General features: G+C 39.5%; 1 protein-coding gene across 5 annotated transcripts in view; it reads right to left on the bottom strand.

Moving 5' to 3' along the window:
• Positions 1–1,456: 1,456 nt before the first annotated feature.
• The window catches only part of LOC122833397 (plexin-A1-like), a 228,391-nt gene continuing 205,616 nt past the window's right edge, over positions 1,457–24,231 (bottom strand). For 2 of the 5 annotated variants that reach the window (XM_044120868.1, XM_044120867.1), the window contains exons 21-32: positions 20,638–20,786; positions 18,993–19,249; positions 14,087–14,153; positions 10,627–10,773; positions 10,297–10,456; positions 9,876–9,979; positions 8,620–8,728; positions 7,168–7,358; positions 5,429–5,598; positions 5,053–5,265; positions 4,815–4,965; positions 1,457–3,732 (exon numbers count right to left, since the gene is read on the bottom strand). In XM_044120868.1, the coding sequence (XP_043976803.1) occupies positions 3,637–3,732; positions 4,815–4,965; positions 5,053–5,265; positions 5,429–5,598; positions 7,168–7,358; positions 8,620–8,728; positions 9,876–9,979; positions 10,297–10,456; positions 10,627–10,773; positions 14,087–14,153; positions 18,993–19,249; positions 20,638–20,786 (1,814 nt within the window). In that variant the 3' untranslated portion in view covers positions 1,457–3,636. The remainder of the gene's footprint in view (positions 3,733–4,814; positions 4,966–5,052; positions 5,266–5,428; positions 5,599–7,167; positions 7,359–8,619; positions 8,729–9,875; positions 9,980–10,296; positions 10,457–10,626; positions 10,774–14,086; positions 14,154–18,992; positions 19,250–20,637; positions 20,787–24,231) is intronic. The other 3 variants (XM_044120870.1, XM_044120869.1, XM_044120871.1) reach the window with 3 other exon arrangements.

Genomic DNA, 24,231 nt, shown 5'->3' with positions numbered 1-24,231 from the left:
CTGCACTTAGACACATCAGCCAACAGAGGGCCTTTTGCTGCACATCTGAGCTTCAGCAATCTATTTTCATGCCATGTCATTTATACAGTAAGAGCACCAAAAATGTTAGAATGCAGCAAAAAGTCAGAGGAAAGAGACAGTGAATGTTCATGGGTAAATTAACCACAATTACCCTAGACTTTGTGATTTTAGATTTTGAACTAGATATCACCAAATGCACTCCAGAATACTTAAAAGACTCGAATTCAAAGTGTACAAGAAGTTACTTATTTAAAAAATAAAATCAAGTTTAACCTAGTTAACATGCCATAAGGTGGCACTGTATTTCAGTACAGTATTTTTATGAGATGGGGATAGCTTGTGCCGCCCCCTAGAGTGAGGGCGTCCAGGGCAGTTAGCCATATTGTTCATATACAAAGCACCCACTGCTGACAGCACAAAGAAAGCTATATTTAACAAATCAGATTATTGTGGAGTTTCTTTTCCTCATATTTCACCTAACAGGAGTGACATGAAAGCCAACGTTTGGTTCTAAAACAGACAATTTTCCATTATTGCACGGATAGCCTTGCTTGTTTACAGTCTACAGGGTAAACAGTCGAATTCAAACAAGTTTCCAGTTAAAAACAGGTTGTGATGCATGTCAGTTCTCAGACATGTATGGTAAACAAAGTGGTTGGGTTGAACAGCGACAGCATTCATGATGACAGCCCTAATGTTGGATAGAAAAACAAAGGTACAAGAGTTAAAGCAGCAAGTCACATTTCCATCACGACGACACAGAGGCTCATCTGACTCGAGGAACCGTTTCACTCCGATCCTTCCGATCAGCGAAAACAAAACCTGGAGTTCAGTCAAGTACTTCAACTTCCGGCGAGTTGAAGAAAAACTTTTTTTTTTTTTTTCTCTTCCATGTACCGTAAAAATTTACAATTTACATGTCGAAACAGAACCAAAACCAAAACAAAATAAAGAATAAGAAATAAGAAATAAATGGTGAACCGCTTTTGTTCATTATGAAAAAGTATACAATTTACAAATGAAAACATTAACAAAAACATTATACAGACCACAGTTTGGTTTCTCGGCAAGCAGAAAACATAAAAAAATGTCTTACCACAAGGTCAAAAACTATGACGTCAAGACTTAAAAAAAAAAAAAAAAGGGAAACAGAAATCCTCTTAAGAGAGAAGCAATAGAAAAAAGCTTAAGCCACACGTGGCAATAGGCTAGTTTTAAAACAAGAGCTGCAGGCTGAGGAGAGGATTACCCAGCCTGATGTGGCTAATGAACAGAGCTGCTTCTACAACCTCAGTGTGGATAAAAAGCTAAAAGCCATATCTCAAATTCAGAAGTTTAGAGGTGGAGAGAAATGCTCAGTTGATCTTTTCCATGCCCCTTTTTCGGGGGCTGGGGGTATTAAAACAGAGGAATGCTGGGGAATAATGGCTGGAGGATGAAAACAGCTTTTCTGACTTAGTTTTACTTTTTATGAGGCAAAGCTAAATGCTACCTGAACTCATAGTAGTAGTCTGTAAGCACCAAGAGGTTGGGAAAACAAATAACTCTCTCAGTAAGGGTAAACACAAAGTAACTAGCTGTGGAGTCTTGATTGTTACTGCATCTCAGTAAATAAGAAGTTTGTTGAAAACTTCATTTGCTTCAATATTTCAAGACAAATAGTGAAACTCGCAAAGATTTAGTATGTGCAGAGTGATAGATTCCAACAGTTTGTGTTCATTTTGACAATCGGAGGTTACAGCGAATGAGAACCAGTCATTCAGTTTGTTAGAAAATATTACACATGATCAAATAAAAATAGTTTTTAAAAACAGAAATGTAATTTTACAGACTCACTAGACTGTTGAGATGCTGCCATTTACACACTGCATGGGGGAATGACGCCTCACAAGGTCATTGTTAAAAGAACGGTTTGATCAGAGGGCTGTGTTCAAACATACCGAGGGAAAACTGAGTGGAAGGAAATTTTTTTTTAAAAAGATAGAAAAAGGTGGACAAAGGATGGCGAAGGAAAGAGCATTTAAGAGTTTTAGGTTTGGACTTCAAATTCTTCAAGAGCCTTCACACACACGCTTCTAGGAGTTGGGCTACAATAGTACATTCCTTGTGAGATTCCAGTCCTGAATCACAGATTATGTCAAAAGCACTTAAAGGATTGGAGTGTTGCTCTATTCTCCGATGCACTGATGTAGTAATTCCAACCAAATCCCGACTGGATATATTTGTTTTGCAGAATTTTAGGTTTTCATAAGCTGTACACCACAGTCATCAAAGGTAACAGAAATAAATCGAAAAACATTTCTCCGTGTACAATAAAATCTGTATAAAATATGAGCTTAAGTTACTGATTATCATTACTCAAAAATGCTTTAAATGACTTGAGATGCAGCCGCGTGATTTTTGCGATGCATCAGGGAAAACTACGGTAAAATGTTTTAGGTAGTGCATTTCTCAGTCAGTAAATGACGGATGAATCAGCTGAGACAAAAGCAGCTGAGGAGCTGGAAGCTAACGATAAACTAGCTACTGTGTGATATTTGGCTTTTGAAAACCAACAGATTGCACCGCCTGAATCAAAACAGCATCTTAATGAAGTTTTTGTCTGTCGCTATGTTTACTTCCACGTTCAAACAATGATCTCGATCAGCTCTTTTCAGTCACTAGGCAATTTTCATATTTATAAGTCAGACTGTATCACATTCCATCTAACAAAATGTCTCTGCACTAAACAACATTCAAAGAAAACATGGCACAGTACAAATTTTTTTTATTTTAGTTTTTTTTTTCATTCATTTTCTGCCTACTTTTGAGTCTTTTCTTCTGTACTTCAAGTAGCAAATCGTGTTTGACTGTTTTGTTTTTTATTGTGTTTGTCGGTTTAAATGAAAAAGAACAACAAAAATGTTTTCGCCCTAATCTTTCATTAAAAACTGTATTTATATATAATATCTATATAGTCTTGCTTTGTAACCTTTCTGTAAATTGTGCAAATTCAGCAGTAATACAAGTGGCGAGAGATCAGAGAGTGGGCAGTTGATTACATTTATACAAAAAAAAAAAAAAAAAAAAAGCGTGACGACTGAGTCACATGACCTTCCAAGCCACTCTTCACTGGCTCCGACAGATTGGTCCGCTCTGTTCATGACGCCATGTGCAGAGTGTCTGAGCTTCTGTCGCTTTTCCTGATCATCATCGGTGTCATAATGACTAATTCTTCTGAAATCCAAAAGGAAAAAAAAAAACTTAAGCAAACCACAAACACCAACATCCACGATAATCAAACGCTGTCAAGGGCTTGTTCTCCAAGTATGAGTGTGTGTGTGTGAAGATGTCTGGAGTGTCTCACACAGACACAAGTCCGCGCGCTGCACCGCGCCGGGTCTGCAGACGAACACAAACATACACATGTAAGCGTACACAGGCCCGCCCATCTCCGCCGAACCCCGCCCCGAGTCCGGAGTATACTGCTTCAGTCCTTTTGCAGTTCGTGTTTCTGGGGTTTGAATTTTTTTCTGTTTGTTTGTTTGCTTGTTTGTTTGTTGTCTGAGAAGAGCGAAGGGAGACAGAGCAACAGATGGAGACGAGTAGTGAGCAGAGGGAGCAGGTGGATTGTCCTCAGCTGGCCAGGGCCATTGTGTCGATGACCTGCTCCAGCTTGCTCCTCAGTCTCTGTCTCCTCGCCTGCTCGTCCCGCTCCAAAGCTGACAAGATCTGAAAATAGAAAGTAGAGGAAGTCAGCCAATGTCAAACGTCCTCAGCGAACGTTTCGGGCGAGAGGCGGGGTTCACCCTGGACAAGTCGCCAGACTGTCACGACACAAGCTAATATAAACTAATATAAACCATCGCAGTATCAACTTCACTTTTTACGCAGAATGGCGTTCCAGCAGCTTAAGGTGGGATTTCTTCCCGTCTCTGTGACATAAACAGTCTATACACATTAGAAAGCCAAGGAGTTTTATGTTGTTTTCACAACAAGTTAGTTACCGGTCAATCTTGGACTTAATACAACGTTCTGACCTTCAGGACACCGTTTTGTTCTCAATTAATGTTTTATTTCCACTTTCCTACCTAAGACCACCCACTCAATGTAGAGGTGGTGGTTTACTTTTCTTCCTCTGTTACCATTTTATTTTTGAAAAATTTAAAGTTATAAAAACTGCAATTTCTAACTGACTTGACAACTTAAAGCTAAACTGTGTTTTTTGGAATTTAACTTGAGTGCTTTCACACCTACATTTCTTAACTCTGACAGATTAATTATATGACAAGCTTCATAACGAGTCAGCAAGTAAATCATTAAAATCTCTGTTTTGGATTTTAATTGCCTAAACCTCTCCAAATCACCCAAAAACAGCTAAATTCCTCAGCTAGAGCAAAGAAATCGCACAACAAAGAAGTCCCAGTAACACATAAAAAAAACCAATAGAAGCAATGATACAATACATGTAGAAATTCATTCTTATCTGAAAATAAATCTGGACAGTTGCAAGATGTTTAATGGCATTTTTAAGATCTTGCAGAAACCATATAGTTGGTTGGATGTACTTTTACTGCTTGTAATGTAGATACCTGACATAAAACAATAAAGAGCTAGTTGAAAGAGAAAGAGTTAAAGAGTCGACATAATGACAACAACAACAACAAAAAATAAAGAAGAGTGAGAAAAAAGTAGGTAATCGCAACCAATATCAATATGATTGTCAGTCTAAAAGTCTGTCCTGATTTGCTGGTTATCAAATTTCCGAACTGTTTAATGCAAAAAAACAAAAAAAACAACCCATCTATTCTGACCTCATCTTTGTACTTGACAATGTAGGAGTAGATCTCGTGTAGAGCTGACATGCTGTTGAACTGGTTGGCATGCAGCCGGGACTGCTCTGCTAGGTAGGCACTCATGTCCTGGTCACTGATGGCGGGCATCCTGGAGATGTCCGAGTAGTACCTGGGAAAACCCGAACAGGAGCTTACAGCCTGAAGAGCTGGAAATAATCTTGAAGCATTTGCTATAAATTCCATCAAACTGACTCACCTTTCAACCCAGTTCTTGTAGTTGGGGATGTCTTTAGCATAAAGCAGCTTGTTGGAAGGAGAGTCCTTCCCCAGTTTGTGCTCTGATGTTGAACATGAGTCCATGAACGTCTGAGCCACCACAGACAAACAAGCGTCTGTAATGCTGTTCTTGTGGATGTCAAAGACAAACTGCGGGTTCTTGATCACATTCACCCAGAACCTTAGTGGAAGACTACAGGGATGGAGGGGAAACGAGGAGGAGGAATGGAGAGAAAGACATGTGGTGTTAGAACCAGGTGGCATACTTCAGAGGGAGCATCCAGAGCATCCTCTCTAAGACTGAGGAAAGGTAAAGAGACGAAGACGACAGTCAATGCTGCTGCATTTTCCCTCACCAGTTGCTCTTCCAAGTGTGCCGTACGTCAGGGTCTGTTATCGAGTGTTTGTCCGCCTGCTCATCCAGGAAGTCGAACATGTATTTGATGGCGAGCGGCAGGGCGCTGCCCCGGTGTGCTGTGCTGAAGATGGTTTCAAACAAGTCATCCACAAACTTTTGGAGGGTGCCCTGAAAAAGAGAAGGTCGTGAGACAACACCAGACAGAATTTTATGATTAAAAACTGATACAGAAGGTAATTGAACTCTAAATGAACAGACAGCTTCTAACAAACGACAACATTTGGAATAAAGTCTAAATATAGAAGGAAGCTTCTCCTTATTTAAACCTTTAAAACGCTCAAATCAACTTCTGAATGTTTCCAGACTTTACAGACTGTAGGAACCTTCTAAATATTGATAACCCTAGTAAATGTGCACACATCAAATACAGTACAGACCAAAGGTTTGGACACACCTTCTAATTGAACTCAATTAGAAGGTGTGTCCAAACCTTTGGTCTGTACTGTATAATACAATTTTTTCATACCATTCTATCCCTTTCCGGGAGTGATCGTGTGAGTGGTTCTGTTGGGATTATGTTTAATTAATAATTAAGAAGTCAGTCTAACCCAAAGTGAGTATCCCAGTTTGACCTATTGTGTTGCAGCTGAATCGGCTTCCACCATCTAGCTGCAGGCGCAACCTGCCAGGAAAAGGTTTTTAAGAATGACAGTGCTTTGCTTTCAGTGCTACAGCTTCCTGAGAGTTTGTCAGTGCTCAGTAGTCTTTACTGTACTCAGGAAGGGGCTCAATGGGAGTTCAGCCTAAGGCTCCTCTGCCATGTTTCTTTTTCTTTTTTTACCACATAACACAACTCCGGAGAGACTGAGTCCTTACAAAGTTGTTTGAAGTTGAAACTGTTTTATATTTTCTACAAGCCTTTTCTTCAAGCAACATTGCCACATTCTGAAAAACTTCATTTAAACCAGACAGAAAATTCAAGTTGCAGTTTTGTACCAACACATTAACAAATCTGCCTCCTAAACACACAAGGCTGAGGGGGATGTAATAAGTAGAAGCAAACTGCAGAGCTCCATGTTGCCCACATTTTCTCCAGTTTATGTCCTCAATCATTTCCACACTGAGTTTGTGGTAATACAGCTAATCTTCCTGGAGCCATCAGGAGGAGAGGAATAATAAGGCTATGGATCTTCTCATTGCTTTCATTGTAAAACAGAAAGTTATTGCCTGAAAACTGCTGTGTGGATCTGTTGAGCTCCCAGACTGTTTTTAGAAGCAGTTGAGACCCCAAAAAAGTTAATTTTGTCTATGAGATTAGGGTTTTTAATTGAGTCAAAAAAAGTATTCACTGTCCCTTCAAGTAGGACAAAACATAACTTTTAATACTTTGTTTACCACCTGAACAAAACTTGCTGACTTTTAACTGCATAAAAACTGCCAACTCTCACATCTGCGTGTTTTGGAGGACATGGTGAAATACGGTGTATAATGACCTGGATCTAGAAGCCCAGAGGCCGCCGACAGAGGGCCCAGTACCACCAAGCTAACAACTCAATAGTCAAAGGTCAACCTCCTAATTAAGACTGTACATATGTGTGTCTTTGTGGAAAAGGTTATGAAAAATGTTAATGAGCTTTGAGACCACCGCCAAACAAAGGTCAACAGAGACTGCAGGTTTAAATGGACTACATGACACGGTCCGTGTCGAAGGGGGGGAGGGGATTGGTTTCTTGTTACCTTTGTGGCAAGCAGTCTGGTCAGGTAGATCTCTGAGACCATCTTGCTCCCCCTGTCTCCCTCCCTCTGGTCCGAGTGGTCGTGGTTCTTCACAAGATGCCACAGCTTGGTGCCGCTCTCGAGATCAGGGGTGATCATAGGCGTCCGGGAGCGCAAGCTGTCCGGACTGCTGGCTGTCCTCAGCATGCTCTCTGGAGACATTTAAACGAAGGTTCAGGTTAAAGTGCAGTGAGACGTATAGAGAGAAAATTAGGAGTTTCACTTGGATTTTTTTTTTGTGTGTGTTTTAGTGAATCATTAAGACAGAGAGAGAATTAAAAATAATCACTTCAAAAGGAGTAAATCCATATGTGCAGAAAACAGCGTCCTCTAGTGGAGAGGGTAGGACTGTTTAGTGTACATTTACTGAAAGAATTAATGTTTGCAATTTGTCCCATTACAAACACTATAATGTTTTTCATAGGGATATTAAGTCACACGCCAAAACAAAATGGTGCATAATTGCAAAGTAGAAAGAAACCTTCATGTTTTTAGTTTGCATTTGTATTTATTCCCCTAGCAATGACAGCTACAAATCCTTTCATTAGTAGTTCCACCAGCTTTGCACATCTAGAGACTAAAACATTTGTCAATTATTATTTGTAAAATAATTCAGGTCCGGTCAGTTCAAGCCTTTCCATAGAATCAAAAAGTCAACTTTAGATCTGCACTGCACCTTTCCAGCACACGGATGTGGTTATGTGACACCCCTCACTAAAGTGTCTCACATTTGCATTTTAAAACATACCTATTACAATTAGATATGACATAAACTGTAAAACAATTCCTGATTTAAGAACACAGTTCAGGTCCACGGAAAGAAAAGTCAAAAATAAAAGACTGCAACAGCTGCAAACAGTAAACCTTCCTGTGAAGTTAAAAGCTTTTTTTGAAAGGTGACAGTTGTGTCAGTCTTTCATTCCTGAATAAAAATGTCTGTCACCCTCCACATCCCCCCCTCTCTCCATTTATCGAACAATGATCCCATATTTGTGACACAGAGCATTATACTTTCACTCCGAATGCTTGTCACTTGTGTGACAAAGCAGGAAACGATTGAGAGGTTTGAGACGACAGGCGGGAATGTGGACCAGGGAGGGGCGGAGTAAAGGTAACAGCGTATGTGTGACTAGATATCTGGAGCAAGTATTAGACTGCTAAAAAGCAAAAAAATAAAAAATAAGGTGCATTTCTGTAATTGTCTGCAAATTGTTTACATATTTTCTCCAACACTTTTGATCATTTTATATCTTGTTGCGATTCCACAAATGGATCAAAAATTCTTTCTACAGTGGAGAGGTGCAGTTCATACATTTAACACTGTTCACACAAATGACGGCGACACACAACAAACCCAGAGACAGTAGTGCACGCAGACAAATATATACACAGACACACATAACACACACACACCTTCTCTCGTACCATATCTGCTGAGGGACTTGGTGAACGTGGAGGAGTTGGAGATGTTGTAGGCCGAGTTCTGTTTGGGCACCAGGGCGATCACAGAGCCGTCTGTCACCTGCAACACCATTTCCAAGTTGAGTTTTACAGCACAGCAGAACTTTACTGCCCCAAATGTTTCCTAGAATCTGTTTCCAATTCGCCAGATTTAAAGTGGCCTTAATCGATTGACTTCCTGATCCGGTTAAGGTGTTTATTGGCATCTGCTACTTTTTCATTCTTGTTTCCCCTTTTTTGGCCATAACAGCAGGTTGAAAAACCAAGCAACTATTAGGTCCTTGGGACTCAGCTTGTAGATTAATGGTATGGCCCGGTTACTTGTATGAGCATATAGCAAACGTTTTAAATTTACAAAATAAATTATATATAATAACATGCCTGATATGCTTTTAATGAGATGCCAGAAAAGCATCATAGTGTCAGAGTTTTCTCCAGCTTAATTAAGTATGGCGTAATGCAATGATGTCCTTCTTCACCTGTTGCACTAATCATCAGGTTAAAGAAAATCTAATGCTACATGTTTTCATTTCCTGGGGTAAAAATACCAGAATTGAACATCACACTTTTAGAGGTGAAAAACTACAGTTGGGAAAACTGCAGCTAATTGGAGGCTAGTGACCTCAACAGACAGTACAACTTATTAACCAGTAAATACCAGTCCCTTATAATTGTGTAACACTTCAAAGGCCTTAAACTATTAATACATTTAGTAGGTAGTTTTTCCAAAGTTTTAGTATCAAACTAACGAATAATGTTACAGAAAACATAAACCTGTTACATTATTTCAGAAGAAGAGGAATAAATGTTGCTTTTCTGTTCAAAATAAAAGCAATTTTAGTTTTAAAGCCCTCTGTAAATTGTATAACTGTGGTATTTCAGCTCAAGGAATGATGGTTAAATACTCATCTCACCTTTGTCCTAGAGACGAGTAAACTTAACACATGTTTATCCTTTGAGTTGAAGAGCTATTCATGTCTGAATAACTCATAGCTAAGACTAACATGACGACAAAATGGCCAGAATCTGGAGTGCAAATGAGCTAAAAAGAGCTTTAACAGATTACAATTAAGTTTGATTTCATGGTTTAAATCTGTAAGGAAACTAAGGCTGGATTAAGTCTTTTGCACTCTATTGCACTTTAACTAGACTAATTATTTCAGATAAAAATAAGACTGTATACATGGAAGATCTCTCCAGCTGGATACCTGGTAGTGAGCGAGGGTGTTTAGTCTCTTCCAATCGTTATCGATCTTTGTGGTGACGTCCTCGTCCTGAAGGATGATCCGTGCCATCCTGCCTTGCCGCCACTCTGTCAGAAAGCAGAAAACAGATAAAAGGAATCAAACAAGGCAAGGACACGTTTGCACCAATTTACCACTTCAGAACAACAATGCATGCACGGAAATTTGATATTTTTGTTGAAGAAAAGGAGCAATTTTAAGAACTCTTGAAATGTTTCCTTTATTCTCTTTTTCTTCCAGGTGTGCATTCTCTTCTCGTTTCTGAAGGGCGTCCTACAGCTTCAAAGAGCGCTTCAAAAGATTTCTATTTCAACCCCCCGCAGAAACACGCCTTTGTCAAGTGCGACAACTCGAAGTGTTTGCAGCATTCAAGCCGAGTCCTCACCGAGATCCATATCTGAGGCCTTCGGTCTCTGGGAGTACGGAGTCCCCTTGTACACAGCGTCCAGCAGCTTTTCCTTCACCTGAGTCACTGTGTCACAGTTAAGGGTCTTCACGGTCACCTCAGGGGCATTTTCATTCTCTGGGTTCACACAGTGCAGCGTCTACATGGAAAAAATAAAATGCATTACGTATGGACTAGGAGGAGGGAACGGCTAATTTAGAGGAATGAATTCTGATCCAGGCAAGAAAACAAACAAACAAACAACAAAAAAAGACATTTATAGTGGTATCATGCATAAGAATGGGTTTACAAGACTGCATGAGTACTGACCAAAGTTTTGTAGTCAATTTGTTGTCTGATGAGTTTATCCTCACTGAGGGAATAGCGGGCTTCTCCCGTGATTGCATCTATTGGCCCTTTTTCCATTTGCTGCTTCATAGCGCAGTAAAGCATGAAGAGAGGCTCACCAGCACATTCCTGAAAAAATAGAAAAAAAAACAACAAAAATATAGAATCAGATGTGACTTGTATAAATGCAACTTTACAAAAACATTCTAGCAAAAAAGGTAGATGGATAATTTTGTTGAGCGTTCCACTAGTTATATTTCTAATCTTCTCTGAGGGCAGCAGAAGAAGAGCAGGAAAGGACAAGGCCATGACCAATGTTGGCAAACAGCACAGAACAGACAGAACAACTCTCCCCAGAGTCTCGTCTCTGAGGGGGAAAAAAAAAAAAAAACACGCAGTGAAAATCCGCAGTGAAAATCTCTATTTGTGTGCGAGGGACCGACTGAATGGGCGAGGAGGAGGAGGAAAAGAATCAGAGAAAGTGTGAGTGAGACTGAGTGGCAATTGATGGAGGAGTTAATAGAAGGTTAATGACTGAGGGCTGGAAAACGCTTGGAGAAGCACTTTGGTGTGCGAGACGTGTCAGCCAGGCAACAAGCGCTGGGATGTGGGGCCCCCTGTCTGTTGCTCCGTCTCTCTCCCTGCTCACTTTCCCCTCCTTTTCATCCAGTTGTTCAGCTGACCCTGCCAGCTAAGCACTGCCTGCTACACCACTTCTCGAAGTCAGGCTCCGTTTCTTGCAGCGTTAGCCGTCTTTCTTATTTATATAATAACGCCATTCAGAAATGGAGATGGAACCATGACCACACCACCTACAGTTTCATAAAATACAGAATCATTTCAGATCTGAAGACACTCTAAAAAGAATCTTCACTTCTCTGTTAAGATGGGTTTTGCTTTAAATTACATGCATCAAGTTTAAGTTCAAATCACATAGATTCAAACCATCTATGTCCATGAATTTGTGTATTTACAGGTGATCTTTGAATAATTCATGTGAAATCCTTTCCAACTATGTCAACTGAAATGGAAAAATTAAATGCATCTTAGGTTTTTGCAGAATCATTCATGAATTTTCTCATTTTGTCAAGTTACAACCAAAAACTACACAGTATTTTATTGGCTGTAAGTAATTTACCGACACAAGGAAAGAACATAATTGTGAAGACTGCTGTAAAATATCTGACCCCTTTTATTCCAACAACTCTAAATAAACACCAGGGCAGACAATGTAGCACCACTACCAGCTCAAAGCCTTCAGAGGGATGAAACTACCAGTTTTATAAAATGTAGGGACTTAAATTTTGAGATTCTTTTCTAGAAAGCAAACCATCAACTCAATTCTCATTCGTTTTGCAGTTGTAACAACTTTGGCTGCAGGAATGTTCTGTCTTTAGCTCCAGATGACCTGCTATCACTTTTGACCAACCTTTTTGTCTTTGATGAAAACATCCCCACATGCTGCCACCACCATGTTTCACAATAATTCCTGTCTTCAGAGTGATGTGTAATATTGGTTTCCCGTTGTCTCGATTGATCGTACTGGAATTTATTTTGGGGTATTAGAGCTAATGAGGGTTAGTAGCAATACAAAGTCATTGCATACTCATTTCTCCAACTCCCCAAATTAAAAATAAAAATAATAAAAAAAGCATTACCATGCTGGTAAAGTATTTGGTGAAACTTTAAGCAGTAGAAAAGCAGGCGAGCTTTAGGAGACTATCAATATATTTGTGTAGAGTAATTAATAAAATATAACTATATTGCTTTATGGTCAAAACAGCAACTAGTCTTTCCTTATGTGGTGTAAGTGTTTGCTATGAACATCAACATGAGGACATTACCACTGTCCATACAAGTATTTATCTAAATATACTTCTTCATATTATTGTGACATTAACCAACAATAAAAAATTTCACATTTACCTAATACTGTGCAGATCCATAATACACAATCTGTTTCTGCAAAGTCACAAAATGCAGAAATGTTCAAGAGATGTGAATATGTTTGCATGGCACACATATTCCCTGTTCATCATCGTTCAACCAAATTCGCACATCAACAGGACACGGCCATGTTGGCGAGCTAGAAGCTGAACTCTGTGGGATCATCTAGCTCCGCCTGCCTCCAACGGTGAAAACACAGCACACCAGCAGACGTCCTCTCTTTCTAGCAGCATACGAATCTCAGCCCTTCTGTCTCCTTCAAATGCTGCCAGTGTACAAATCAGCAGCTCTGACTCCGTGCAGGCTTTAGTGCTTCCTCTCACTTGATGGCATTTTTTCTTTTGCAATAACAACACAAAACAAATTTTATGCAATTATGTATGATTTCACCAAAAGCAACAACCAGAAATACCAGGTTTAGAAACAGAACAAAAACATGAGGTCCCTGACCCTCCCGAACAGGCCAGGGAAAAGAGGACAGGTGAACTTTAAGAACGGGGTAATGGATTGAAGATTTCTTTTTTGTTCTTCTGCTCCATGTTCCCTTTTATGGGTAAAAGCTCCATCTCATCTGCCTCACCGAAACACTACTTGACCTTTACCCATCTCTGTTCACACCTGGCTGAATCTTGAAATTGTTCCGGGCCTTTCTTCTCCGTGACCCTTGAAAACTCAGGAGAAAGCAGAGTCGCAAAGGTTGGATAAAAGCTGTCGTGTTTTCTCCATTCCAATTTCCGTCCCCCTCCCCTTCTCTGCGTTTCTATTTTTTTTTCCTTTTCAACTTCTAAAATGTCTTCTTCTGAATAAATTTCACCTCTTCTTCGCCTTTCTCTAAACACTTTCCACCTTTTTCGTGTTTTGCCTCTGTTGTCTTAGGCCAGTCTAAAGTTCATAAACACAGCTGCTGAATAAATCCCCAACAGCTTCTCTCATAACCCACTCTCCTTTTACTGAACTCCACTCCGGCTGTCCAGTCTCGCATTTGAAGCCAATTCACACACATGAGCGCAAGATCCAAGCCCGACACACTCTCATACACAGATGCTAACTGGGACCCCTTGAGGCTTGGCCGGTTTGCTGTCCAGCAGACTGGCTGTTCTGACAGGGTGTTTAAAGCCCCAATGCTAACTGATTAGCTCCAGCAACATTTGAGTGGAGGCAGTGTATGAATTTAGCAGCATTTAGTGATTCCCTCTCATATGAAATCAGAGGGAATTATTCAAAGATGCAAAAACACACACACAGATTGAAAGAAGCAGGAAAAAGACATATGATTCTATATCCTAAGAGAGAACGGCTTATAGAGATACCGATATCACCGATGGGGTCTGAAGAGGCTTCAGTCTATGAAGATGCAGTTAGGAAATAGGAGTCTTTCACATGAAAGGCCAAGTTGCGGCTCTGCTGTCTTTTCTTATACTGCAGCTGTGTGTGAGTGGGTGTCAGAGCTGCTACCGCACCACAAGTTCGGTGTTAATCCTAGTGACAGTTTTACCTTGAGGAACTTGTAAAGCAGGAAGGTGAACCAGTTGGTGAGCATCTTCTCCGCTACCGACTCAGTCCTGCAAGAGAAGGAAACAACGATCTGATTGGCTGAGCAACAGAATAATGTAAAGAAACTGAGGAAAAAGATGTTTGTATTCCTCCACACACACACACATTCCCGGCTCATACAGGTAGATCTCACTAAATTAGAATATCATTCAAAAGTGACTATCATTCCAAAATTTGATTACAAAATTAAAACCTTTATTTTATTGATTTGTTACACAAAGAGAGATATATTTACATTGTTAATTTTAGTTTATTTCAGATCTACATCTAGTAAAACCCCAAACATTTGATTTAAAAAAAAAACAAAAACATATTACATAAGACCAATAAATGTAAGGATTCTATCAGCCTACTGAAGAGTAAATCCACTGTATAGAGTGTATGAACTCATACATGTTCTGGCTTCCTTTTGCATGAGTCATTGCATCAGTCCAGATTGGCATGAAGGTGATCATGCTTTAACAGCCTCTGCATCATTGTTTCCGGTATCTCTCTGCTTCTTGGTACCTTTGTGAGTCGACTGTAAAGGTAAGGTAAGATGTCTTTCTTGTTTTGGCTAATTTAGGAGAAATTTAACACAAGGAATGCCACTATTGTAGCCCATGTTCTTGATCCGTCTGTGGTCCTGTGAATCTCCTCCAGCAAAAGTTTGTAATGTTACCCCTGTTGTACATTTTCCCCCAGTTTTTTTTCCCACTTACCTTCCCAGTGATATGCTTGGATGCAGAAGTCAGTGTATAGCTAATTCCTTTAGCAATGATCTGTATCTAAAGTATTTTTTATTGGTCCTATGCAATGCTTTAATTCTCTGAAAAATTCAAATGGAAAACAATGGAACCAAAGCTTGAAATATACACTCTGTGTTACATGAATCTATGCAATAAAATAGACTTACTATTTAAATTGAATTACACAAATGAATTACCTTTTGAGTAATTTCTATGTTTTAATGTTTACATGCACATGTATTGTAGCTATAATCTGTTCCCATTGAACAACGCCTTGATCAGATACAGAGGGACATCATCAGTCTCAATGCAGTAAATCTCTGGTCTCCTTTAAAAACCAAATTGCTTTGCAAAACAAATGCCTGCATTTCATTTATTGCTAAAGCCCCTTCTCGCTTTTCCTTTGCTTTTCTAAGTGGGCTTGCTTCAAGCAAACCCACTTATAAAAACAACAATTAGTGTAATTCAATCACCTCTCTTGTTAATCATAAATTTGCAATGCTGTGAGGGGAACATCTGCTCATTTGCTTCTTTAGTAAACAACAGAAGCACCAACTAAATGAAATAAAAAGAAAACAATTAAAGGGACAGTACTTGGTAGATGCATTCTGTTCAACTTTTTGAACACCTGAGAACAGTTTCAGCAAAGTCAGATGTTATTATTTTAGGGGATCGGCTTAACTAACCTGTAACATTAGTAATTATGACAGTAACTCTCTGAGGGCTTGTTCATGTAAAGCAAGTGGAGCTAGAATTAATGGACCAATCAACATATGCTAAAAGAAAAAGCCAGGAAATGAGCAAATTTATCTATTTATTAATCTCGCAGCTGAATTATTAAGGCATGATTAAAAATAGCGTTCTGTCATTAAAAATGTGTTTAACTCTGCATGCGTTACCAACTGGACATCAGACAAAGTGTCAGTCTTAATCTCTTTCAGGCTGTTAATTTGCTGCCATTCAAAGTACATATGTCACATTAAACATTTTGTGGATGGTTTGTAATTTTAAACATTTAAAATGTCCTTTTCAAGACAGAGAAAAATGGACCCATCAATTTGAGCATGGATGAACAGAATATGTAGCGATTTGGAGAGTACGATATGGTCAGACATTTCAGTATTTTCATTAAGAAACCACATTCGTAGATTTTAAACTTGAGCTTCAGATAGGAACTAATTTTATCATAACCAGGTTATATTTTAGGTATATAGGGATCAATTCTGCTGAGGTCTTGGACAAAAATGTTATCTTGATGGTTAACTGGTTTATATTTTTAATTTTCCTGGACAGTATCTCGTTCAGAAGTGTGCTTCCAGAGTCTTAAACTTCACAAAAACGCTAACGCTGCTTTGTAGTACAGATATAAAACAAATATATGAACATACATATCATTATGAAGGACTTCCAATAGACCTCCAACTGTGGTTTTTTCCAATTTGGATGCGACAGAAGTGACAGAAGGGTTGTCCAACGGGGGACCCATATTTCCCCTGCTGTGCTACTGTTAGAAAGTTACTATGCTATTTAGTTTTCTAGCATTTTTATTAAATCTTTAATGTAATGCAAAGTAGGTTAATCTGCTATCAGGATCATCCTCTCAACATACAACAATTAATTTTTAACTTTATGTATTCTCTGTCAATATGCAGTCCAAAACATGCTATTTTCTGGTCAATCTTCCACTAATGTTAAAAGCATTTCATGATAACTGAAGAACAGAAAAAAACCCCGATGGAATAAAGGAGAAAGTAGGCCATTATTTGAGGGAAATCAGTGTGAGCCTATGGAAAAAGATGGGAGATGAACTCTTGCATTTCTGGGAGCCTCCCGGTTGGACAGCTAAGTGTTATTTGATGTATGTCACTCTTTTTTATCCATCTGTCAGAAACCTATCAGATGAAAGGAGATGCAATGGGGAATGAAAGTGCTAGGAATGAAAGAGGGCAGTGAACAGGAACAGAAAATGCTGCTGGGGTGTACTTTCGCATCAAGAAGCTTGAATACCCACAAAGTGGGTTGATAGACTTTAAACAGAGAGAGCAGGTGATGTTCTCCTAGTCGTATGGCCGCAAGTCTCAACTTTTAATAAAAACACAAATATGTCCAAAGCAAGACGATATTTCAGCAAGAGAAGTAGAATTAACGCAGGAAACAATTTCCTATGAATAAAATCATTATATATCTGTTAGAATGTCTAACATTAATTTTAATAAGCTTAATGAGCGCCGCTCCTGACACTGCTGCAAATAGCAGGGACAGTGTGTTTTGACTATATGCCCCAGGAGCAGATTGGAAAAAGGCTTCACACGGACTCAGAGTCATTTCTTGATTAGATTTTTAATTAAATATCTTCCCGAGCAGTGGAGGAAGAGAGGGGAAAAAAAGTAGCTTTTTATCATTAAATGTTTAATTCCAATTTATTTGGAGACAGACCATTTCTTTAATTGTGTCTTTCCTTAACTATGTGTATCTTTTCATGGCTGTCTGTCGCAGCTTCCTTTCTCCTCCCTACTTTTAGGCTCTGTCACCATATTGGACGGCTCTACTGTGCAACAGCCGTACTCTTCTCCCTCTATATGTTTCTCCCCCATCAATTGCCCTCAAGCCTAAACCTCCCTGTAGACATTTTGCCTTCTGTTTCTGTCAATCACTAGCTCCCTGCGTCCCTGGAGCTTCATCCACCTTCCTCGTGCTGCCTCTTCCTCTTTCACCTCTCATATTTTTTTTCTCCTCCATTGCTCATCTCGCTCCTTTCCCTAGCAAAGCCCTCCTCTCTCTCTGTTCTTCACACCTGCTCTGTTCCTCATACTTCCTCCCCTAACTACGTCTCTCGCTGAGAGTGCAAGAAGAGGGGATAGGGCGGCCTGTCTCGCAGCAGCTCCGGTGGGAGTGCATGTGTGCTCAGGGGTGTAATCCTCTCTGACAGGGACAGGGCCGAGAGATAGAGACAAGGTATAGTCACAAACGCCTCAGAAGCCGCAGTCACTGTCCCTCGCATTCACTTCTCTTAGCACAGGCCATCAGGATAGGAAAAATCACTGGCCTGACAATCTCACAGTGCACTGTCCTCCATTTTTGACAATATTCTTTTCATTTGATTTCATCATCTTAAGAAAAGCCAAACACAGATCCTTGCAAAACTACTTACACCCTTTAAATATGTTTTCCCATTTTGCCACATTACAACCACAAACCTCAGCGTATTCAATTTGGATTTCTTGTGATAGACTAAAACTAATACAGCGTTACAGAAGAAGGAAAAGGATGAATGCTTGCTTTTTTAAGTTTAAGATCTGAAAAGTATGGCATGCATTTGTATTTAGCCCACATGAGCGAATACTTTGAACAACATTACAGCTGCAGTGTGTACGGTTTATATCTCAGGCCTCATTGTACATCTAAAGTCTGACAATACTGACAATTCTTCATAAAAATAACGAAAGTTCAGGCTTGCCACAGATTCTCAATTGTATTTTGCTCTGAACTTTAACTGGAACATTCCAACGATTGAATATGTTTTGATCGAAACCTTTCCACTGTTGCTCCGGCTGAATCCCGAAGATTGTTGTCCTGCTGGAAGATAAATCTTTATTTTAAGGTTTTTAGAGTTTGCCTACTGTATATTTAGCTCCAACAATGCTCCCATCAATTTTGACAGCTTCCTTGTTTTCAGCATTATGCTGCCATCACAAACTTTTATCTCTGTGATTTTTGTGTTCAGGGAACTACAGTGTGTGGTTTGGCAATATTCACCATAAGGTTTAGTTTTGGTATCATCCTATCAGAGCCCCTTCTTCCACAAGTACAAAGTGTCTCTGCTACGCCTCGTGGCAAAATGCAAACTGGATTTCTAAAGTATCCTTTTAATAGCTTGCGTCTCTGTTATCAATTTAGTAATAAAGCAAATATCGAAATACTTTTATTTAGCCAATTAGTGCTAACTTACAATAAAAAAAACAACCTCTCCTAAAAGATCCTCTGAATGTGTGAAGAGTTGGCTAAACAAAGACTTGAACCCACACACGAGCAAAGTCCACAGGGCATTAACTTGAAGCTCCACTGGAAGAACCGACATGTTTTAGCCGCTCTCCCTCCTTTCATCCCTCCTTTTCTTACCGCCTGAGCAGCAGCTTCGGGTGGTTCTTGCTCTCCAGGTTTTTGTCGATAAGGTCAGACAGGAGCTGTTTGAGGACACCCGTGGCGTACTCCATCTCCCCCTGCAATGCTGTCATGATGAGAGAAGCCACGTTGCCTCTGTCTCGCATGGAGAAGGACCTCTGAGCTTCCAGCGTGCGGATGAATGTCAGCAAGAAGTGCTTTTTGGTCAGTAGCTGGCCGAACAACGTCAGGGCCTTCTCCACATTTGCTTGGACCTGGTGGAGAAGGGAAGACGGAGTGAAAACAGAGAAGAATGGGGAGGATACGAGACATATAAAGGCAATTGTTAGAATAAAAAAAGATGAAGGTGGTGTAACTGAAGCAGGTTTTTGGTGAGAAAAGAAGGATATGAAACTAAGACGGGTGGGTAAAGGTGTGGAGTAATTGGAAAAGGTCACAGACAAAAATAGAAAAAGAACAACAAGAGTCGACTGAGAGAACAGAACTGATTGTGAAGCATAGTTGTAAAATGAGGTGCGTGTGAAAATTCGGGAACATCTACAAATAAATCTTCAATTTGATCCTTTACACGCATGTATGCAAATATCTCCGGAACAAAGTGCCTTGCTCATTTTCCTCACAACCCTCTTTTTCTATACCATCAGGTGCAAGCCTACCTTTGCCATTTTCTCTCCTTCTATCTTAAAGCAATGGACAGGCCTCCCCTTGCGAGAGCCACAAACACAGATTTGAAGAAAGAATGTGAACTTCATGCTGTAATAAGAAATTGATCTGCCTGCTAGCGCACCACTGTGGCCTGTGATTGCCTGGGCCATACAAATGAAAATCCAATGCTGTGTTACACTATCCCTTTGGAATACAGCTGATTGCACAAGCACATAGAGAACGTCTCCAAGGCCTGCTCCTGCAGCCATGACAGAGGAATACAACTCTGCATTTTCCAAAGGGTGTAAACATTAAGGGGGCTGGACTGTGGTACGGTTTGCAGTACTGTTGGAAGGCTGCAGGAAGGTCATGGGTTCAAATGGGTTTTTTCCTTGTACACACCTCAGCTAAGACTTTGACTTGTACTAATTCTCAAAGAAGTCAACTAAAGAGGTTTAGCATTACTTTAGGATATTAATACAATATTTACAGACAATTTCTACTAGCATCTGGTACAATAAGTGTAAGTTATTATCATGACTCCCAGATAAAAAGATATGTGCTTAAATCTCTACAGCCTCTTTTTATGCTTAGAACTCTTATTTTGAAGAAAGAAATGAAGCAGTTCCTGTGCTATCCTGGATTTTGGGTACCGAACAGATAACAGTAAGAGAGTAACAGAAGAGATATAAATAATTTTTAAGCAGCTGGAGAACCATCAGTCATTGTCATTGTTCACAACCTCTCTGTCTGTCCACTGATTGGTCCGTTCTAAAACCAACCAGAAAGAATCCGAGTCACAGGGAGAAAGCCCAGACTGAGCTGGAAGCGAGAACTTCTTTTTAAGCGGAATTAAATACAAAGGCAATAGGCAGGCTAATCCACCTCTAATTTACTAATTCCAATTAACTATTTCAAAGTCACAAGGATATAAACTTGTTAAATAGGGCTTATTTTGTATGTGGGTGTGCATGAGTGCAGAGCGCTCTTTACTGACCCGTACCTCCATCTCCTTGAGTACAGGATGGTCCTCAATACCAGGAAAGAGGACCCTCATGGCATATGTGCGGTAGTCCAGGAAGGGGATTCCTGCACCATCCAGCTCCTGGGTCAGTTCATGGATGTCTGTCTGCAACTCTGCAAAGGCTGCGAAAATGGCAAGGAACATTGCTTAGACATGTCAAATGAGCTTATAAACCATCCTCAAGAAAAACATAATTGCACTTTGAAATCTTTCATGTTTCAAAGACGAAAAAGCTCAAAAAAGAAACTGAAAGGTGGAATAGAGGAAAGGCGTTTGCATCTGGGAAGCTGGAGGGGAGTGCAGAGTGTTAGAACCCACACATTACATGCTGCCACCTCACAAACTCTTGTTACACACACACACACACACACACACACACACACGCACACGCGTTCTGTTTTGGCCCACAGCTAAACACACACCCTTGCGCCCAGATGATTTATGTGAAAGCATGTCAGTGTTTGTACACATTCTCAGCTCCCGGACAGCATGTGTTCTGACCCCATTCATTGAACGCGACTCCTTTTAATCGGGGAAAAATCTCTCAAACATATCCTAACTTTTCTTAAACTGTCTCAAGTGTGTTTCATATAGAAAACTCCTTAAGGAGAAAATATGGAACTCTGGCATTAGGACAACTGTGTGTCTGTGTGCTCTGTTGCCTCATCTGAAATACAGCACACACATTGATACGTAATCCAAACAAATAAACCAAAGCCCAGACTAACAGATGGCTCGTGTCACCCTGTCTTCCCTCCCCATCTCTCTTTCTCTCTCTCTCCTCCCTTCAATGTGACATCTTTAAAGTCACCTTTCTACCTCTTAATCTTCCTTTCATTCCTCCCTTCAGATTCCCAATGTACTCCACTTCTCTCACTGCTTTACACCCATTTCACTTTGTGGTAAAATACCCGGTCTCTCAAGCATGTCCCTTGGCAAAAAAACTTCAATATATATTCTTTACTATTTTATATGACATACCAATACCGGGTAGAATATAATGGACAAGTGCACTAATGATTGGTTTGGTGGAGAAATCATTTTCAGGCAGAGCGCTTTGCAAGGAGAGCATTTTTCTGAGAAGCTGCATTGAGGTTCAGCATAACTCAAGAGGAGCCGCAAAAATCCACAACTCAAATGGGAGAATTTGTCAACAAGAAAACTACTAGTTGTGCACTCCACCAATCTGGCCTTTATGGAGCAATGCCAAAAAGATTTGGTGCAGTTTTAGTGCGCACACAGTGGTGGATACTTCCTTGTCGCAGGAGGCCACATCCATTCTGAAGCCAGCGTCTGATCCGATTAATGATAGACTGGCACTTTTACCGAAGCCAATTAAGTTGACCTCCTTTTCGAAAATATTTGTGCCCTGAATATTAAGTTGTATAGATAATGAAATGCAAAGTTTTAAATAATGAATTGTTGTTGGATTTTACTTTTCTTAAATCTGCGGTTTGAACTTTGAATGTATATTTCATGGTATCTATTTTGATGTTTCTGAAAACATGTTTATAGTACATAAAAAATCAAACTGTCAAAAGAAGACAACAATGCATCTAATGTATTGTGTTTACATATTTTGCATGCCAACAACTTTTCTTGATAGAGTTTTTGATAATTTATTTGACGGGTTGTGAACAAGACTGTCATGACACCGTCATAGTCATGACATAACACCCATCATGAACACGAGTAAGTCTTCATGAATATTTATGACTGCTGTCATAAAGTGTCATTCAGTAAATCGTGACACTTTCAATGCAAAGTTGACATTATTCAAAAATGCTTTTGTAATGACAACTTGAGATTAACCAAGAAATCCTGATCTGACATAAATTTTGTTCTAAAAGTATTACTGATTAAACTTTAGCCATAATAACATAAAGCTACATAATTTTTAAAGTTAACTTGTGAAGTTAAAAATCTCTGGGATTTTTTCTCTGGGATTTTTTTCCTTTATCTGGCTACCCGTTTCAATCTATCACTTTGTTCATGTTCATCCACCTTTCTTCTCGCAGATAGTAGTGAAAGCTGGGAAAAGACGGGGTCGGGGAATGTAGACTTACTGTTGGCACACCCCAGCCAATCGCAGCGTGACCCGCTGTGTGAGTGTATATGTGTGTGGGATTGCAGGTAGTTTCTAAAGGGCAGGAAATGAATACAAGACAGGGGGAGAGGTGTGAAGTGGCTACGAAGAAAAAACAAAAGTGTTGATGTCTTTATCTGAGGGTCTCTGCTTTAAAGGCCATCTAAAATCTCTGGGTATGAAATGCTGACGCCTCACAACATCACAAGACAATTTTAATACAGTATTTTAAAGTAGCATATTGTGATGTTTGTTTGTTTTTTTACATTCATCAGGCAGGTTGGTTTTTAATTAACTGTATTTAAAAACCAACCTGGCTGATGAATGTAAAAAAAAAAAAAAAAAAACATCACAATATGCTATTTAAATCCCACACTAGCAACTTGTCTTGAGGCAGTTTGTTCAGAGGTTGCAGGTGTGTTATGCATCAGCAAATGTAGCCTCGAGCTGCTTCAGTCCAAGCAAACACTTTTAATGCAGTTTGATAAGCTCAATCTGATGTTTCAACTTCCTCCAGGCAGTTTTTGAAAAATAAGCAGCAGTACATTCCTGGCCCTATAAATAGATTCTGTTGTCATATCATGTCTACGACTGCCTTGGTTACCGGTTTCTCTAGCCATTTATCAGACGGCATAGCACAGAAGAATATTTGATGTCTGTGACTCAATTAAAGCTCCTATTTGGAGTTAGAAACTCACTATTGCAATATTGTCGGCCTCTGCTGATGATGTCATTTTTATTACTGGTATCAGTTCATACCAGTACTGATCAAGATAAAGATCCAGACTCCATAATCTGATGCTAAAATGTGATGCGGTTAACTTCTAAACCTGTTAATTCTTTGGGTTGGACACATTTTATATTATTAATTCAATGTATTCAAAATAAGGGTGAGATAAAAAAAGAAAAATAAAATCTATGTGAGCATATACAGCTAAAATAAACAATGATTTTAAGACTTTTGAAACATCTTTATCAGGAATGCCAACAAATATCTCTGAATATCTGAGTACTTAACTCTGTATGTAAAGTTTTGTGATTTCTGAAACAGAAAGAAGTTGGTATTTCATTTTGCTGAATACAGGAGGTAATTACAGAAAATAACAGGACCTATAAGAACACAAAAGTAATTTCATAAAAACAGAAATTTAGTAGTGCTAAATTTGTTTGATTTTATTAAACTGGAATGGTGTTTTTGTGGATGTGTCCTATTTATTCTGATAAGAACATCGGGAAAGTTTCCCCGAGTTAAACTTGAACAACTAGCTAAAACCAGTGCAGAATAAACTATATTTATGATGCGGCTTTATTCAAGTCTCTCAAAACAATGGAACAAATGGAGTGATCTCTTTTAGATATATTAGGATGATCATGTTATCAGTATTCTCCTTTTCCTTCACCCCATCTGCTTCTCTCACTGCTCTGCCAGCAGCCCAGCATCAGCAGCCTCTCCCTGGATCTATGCTGCTTCTTGCCAAATG

Source organism: Gambusia affinis, linkage group LG07, assembly GCF_019740435.1.
Source record: "Gambusia affinis linkage group LG07, SWU_Gaff_1.0, whole genome shotgun sequence".
NCBI classification, from domain to species: Eukaryota; Metazoa; Chordata; class Actinopteri; order Cyprinodontiformes; family Poeciliidae; genus Gambusia; species Gambusia affinis.
Note: the sequence above shows the minus strand (reverse complement) of the source record. Positions and strands in the feature narration are given on the sequence as shown.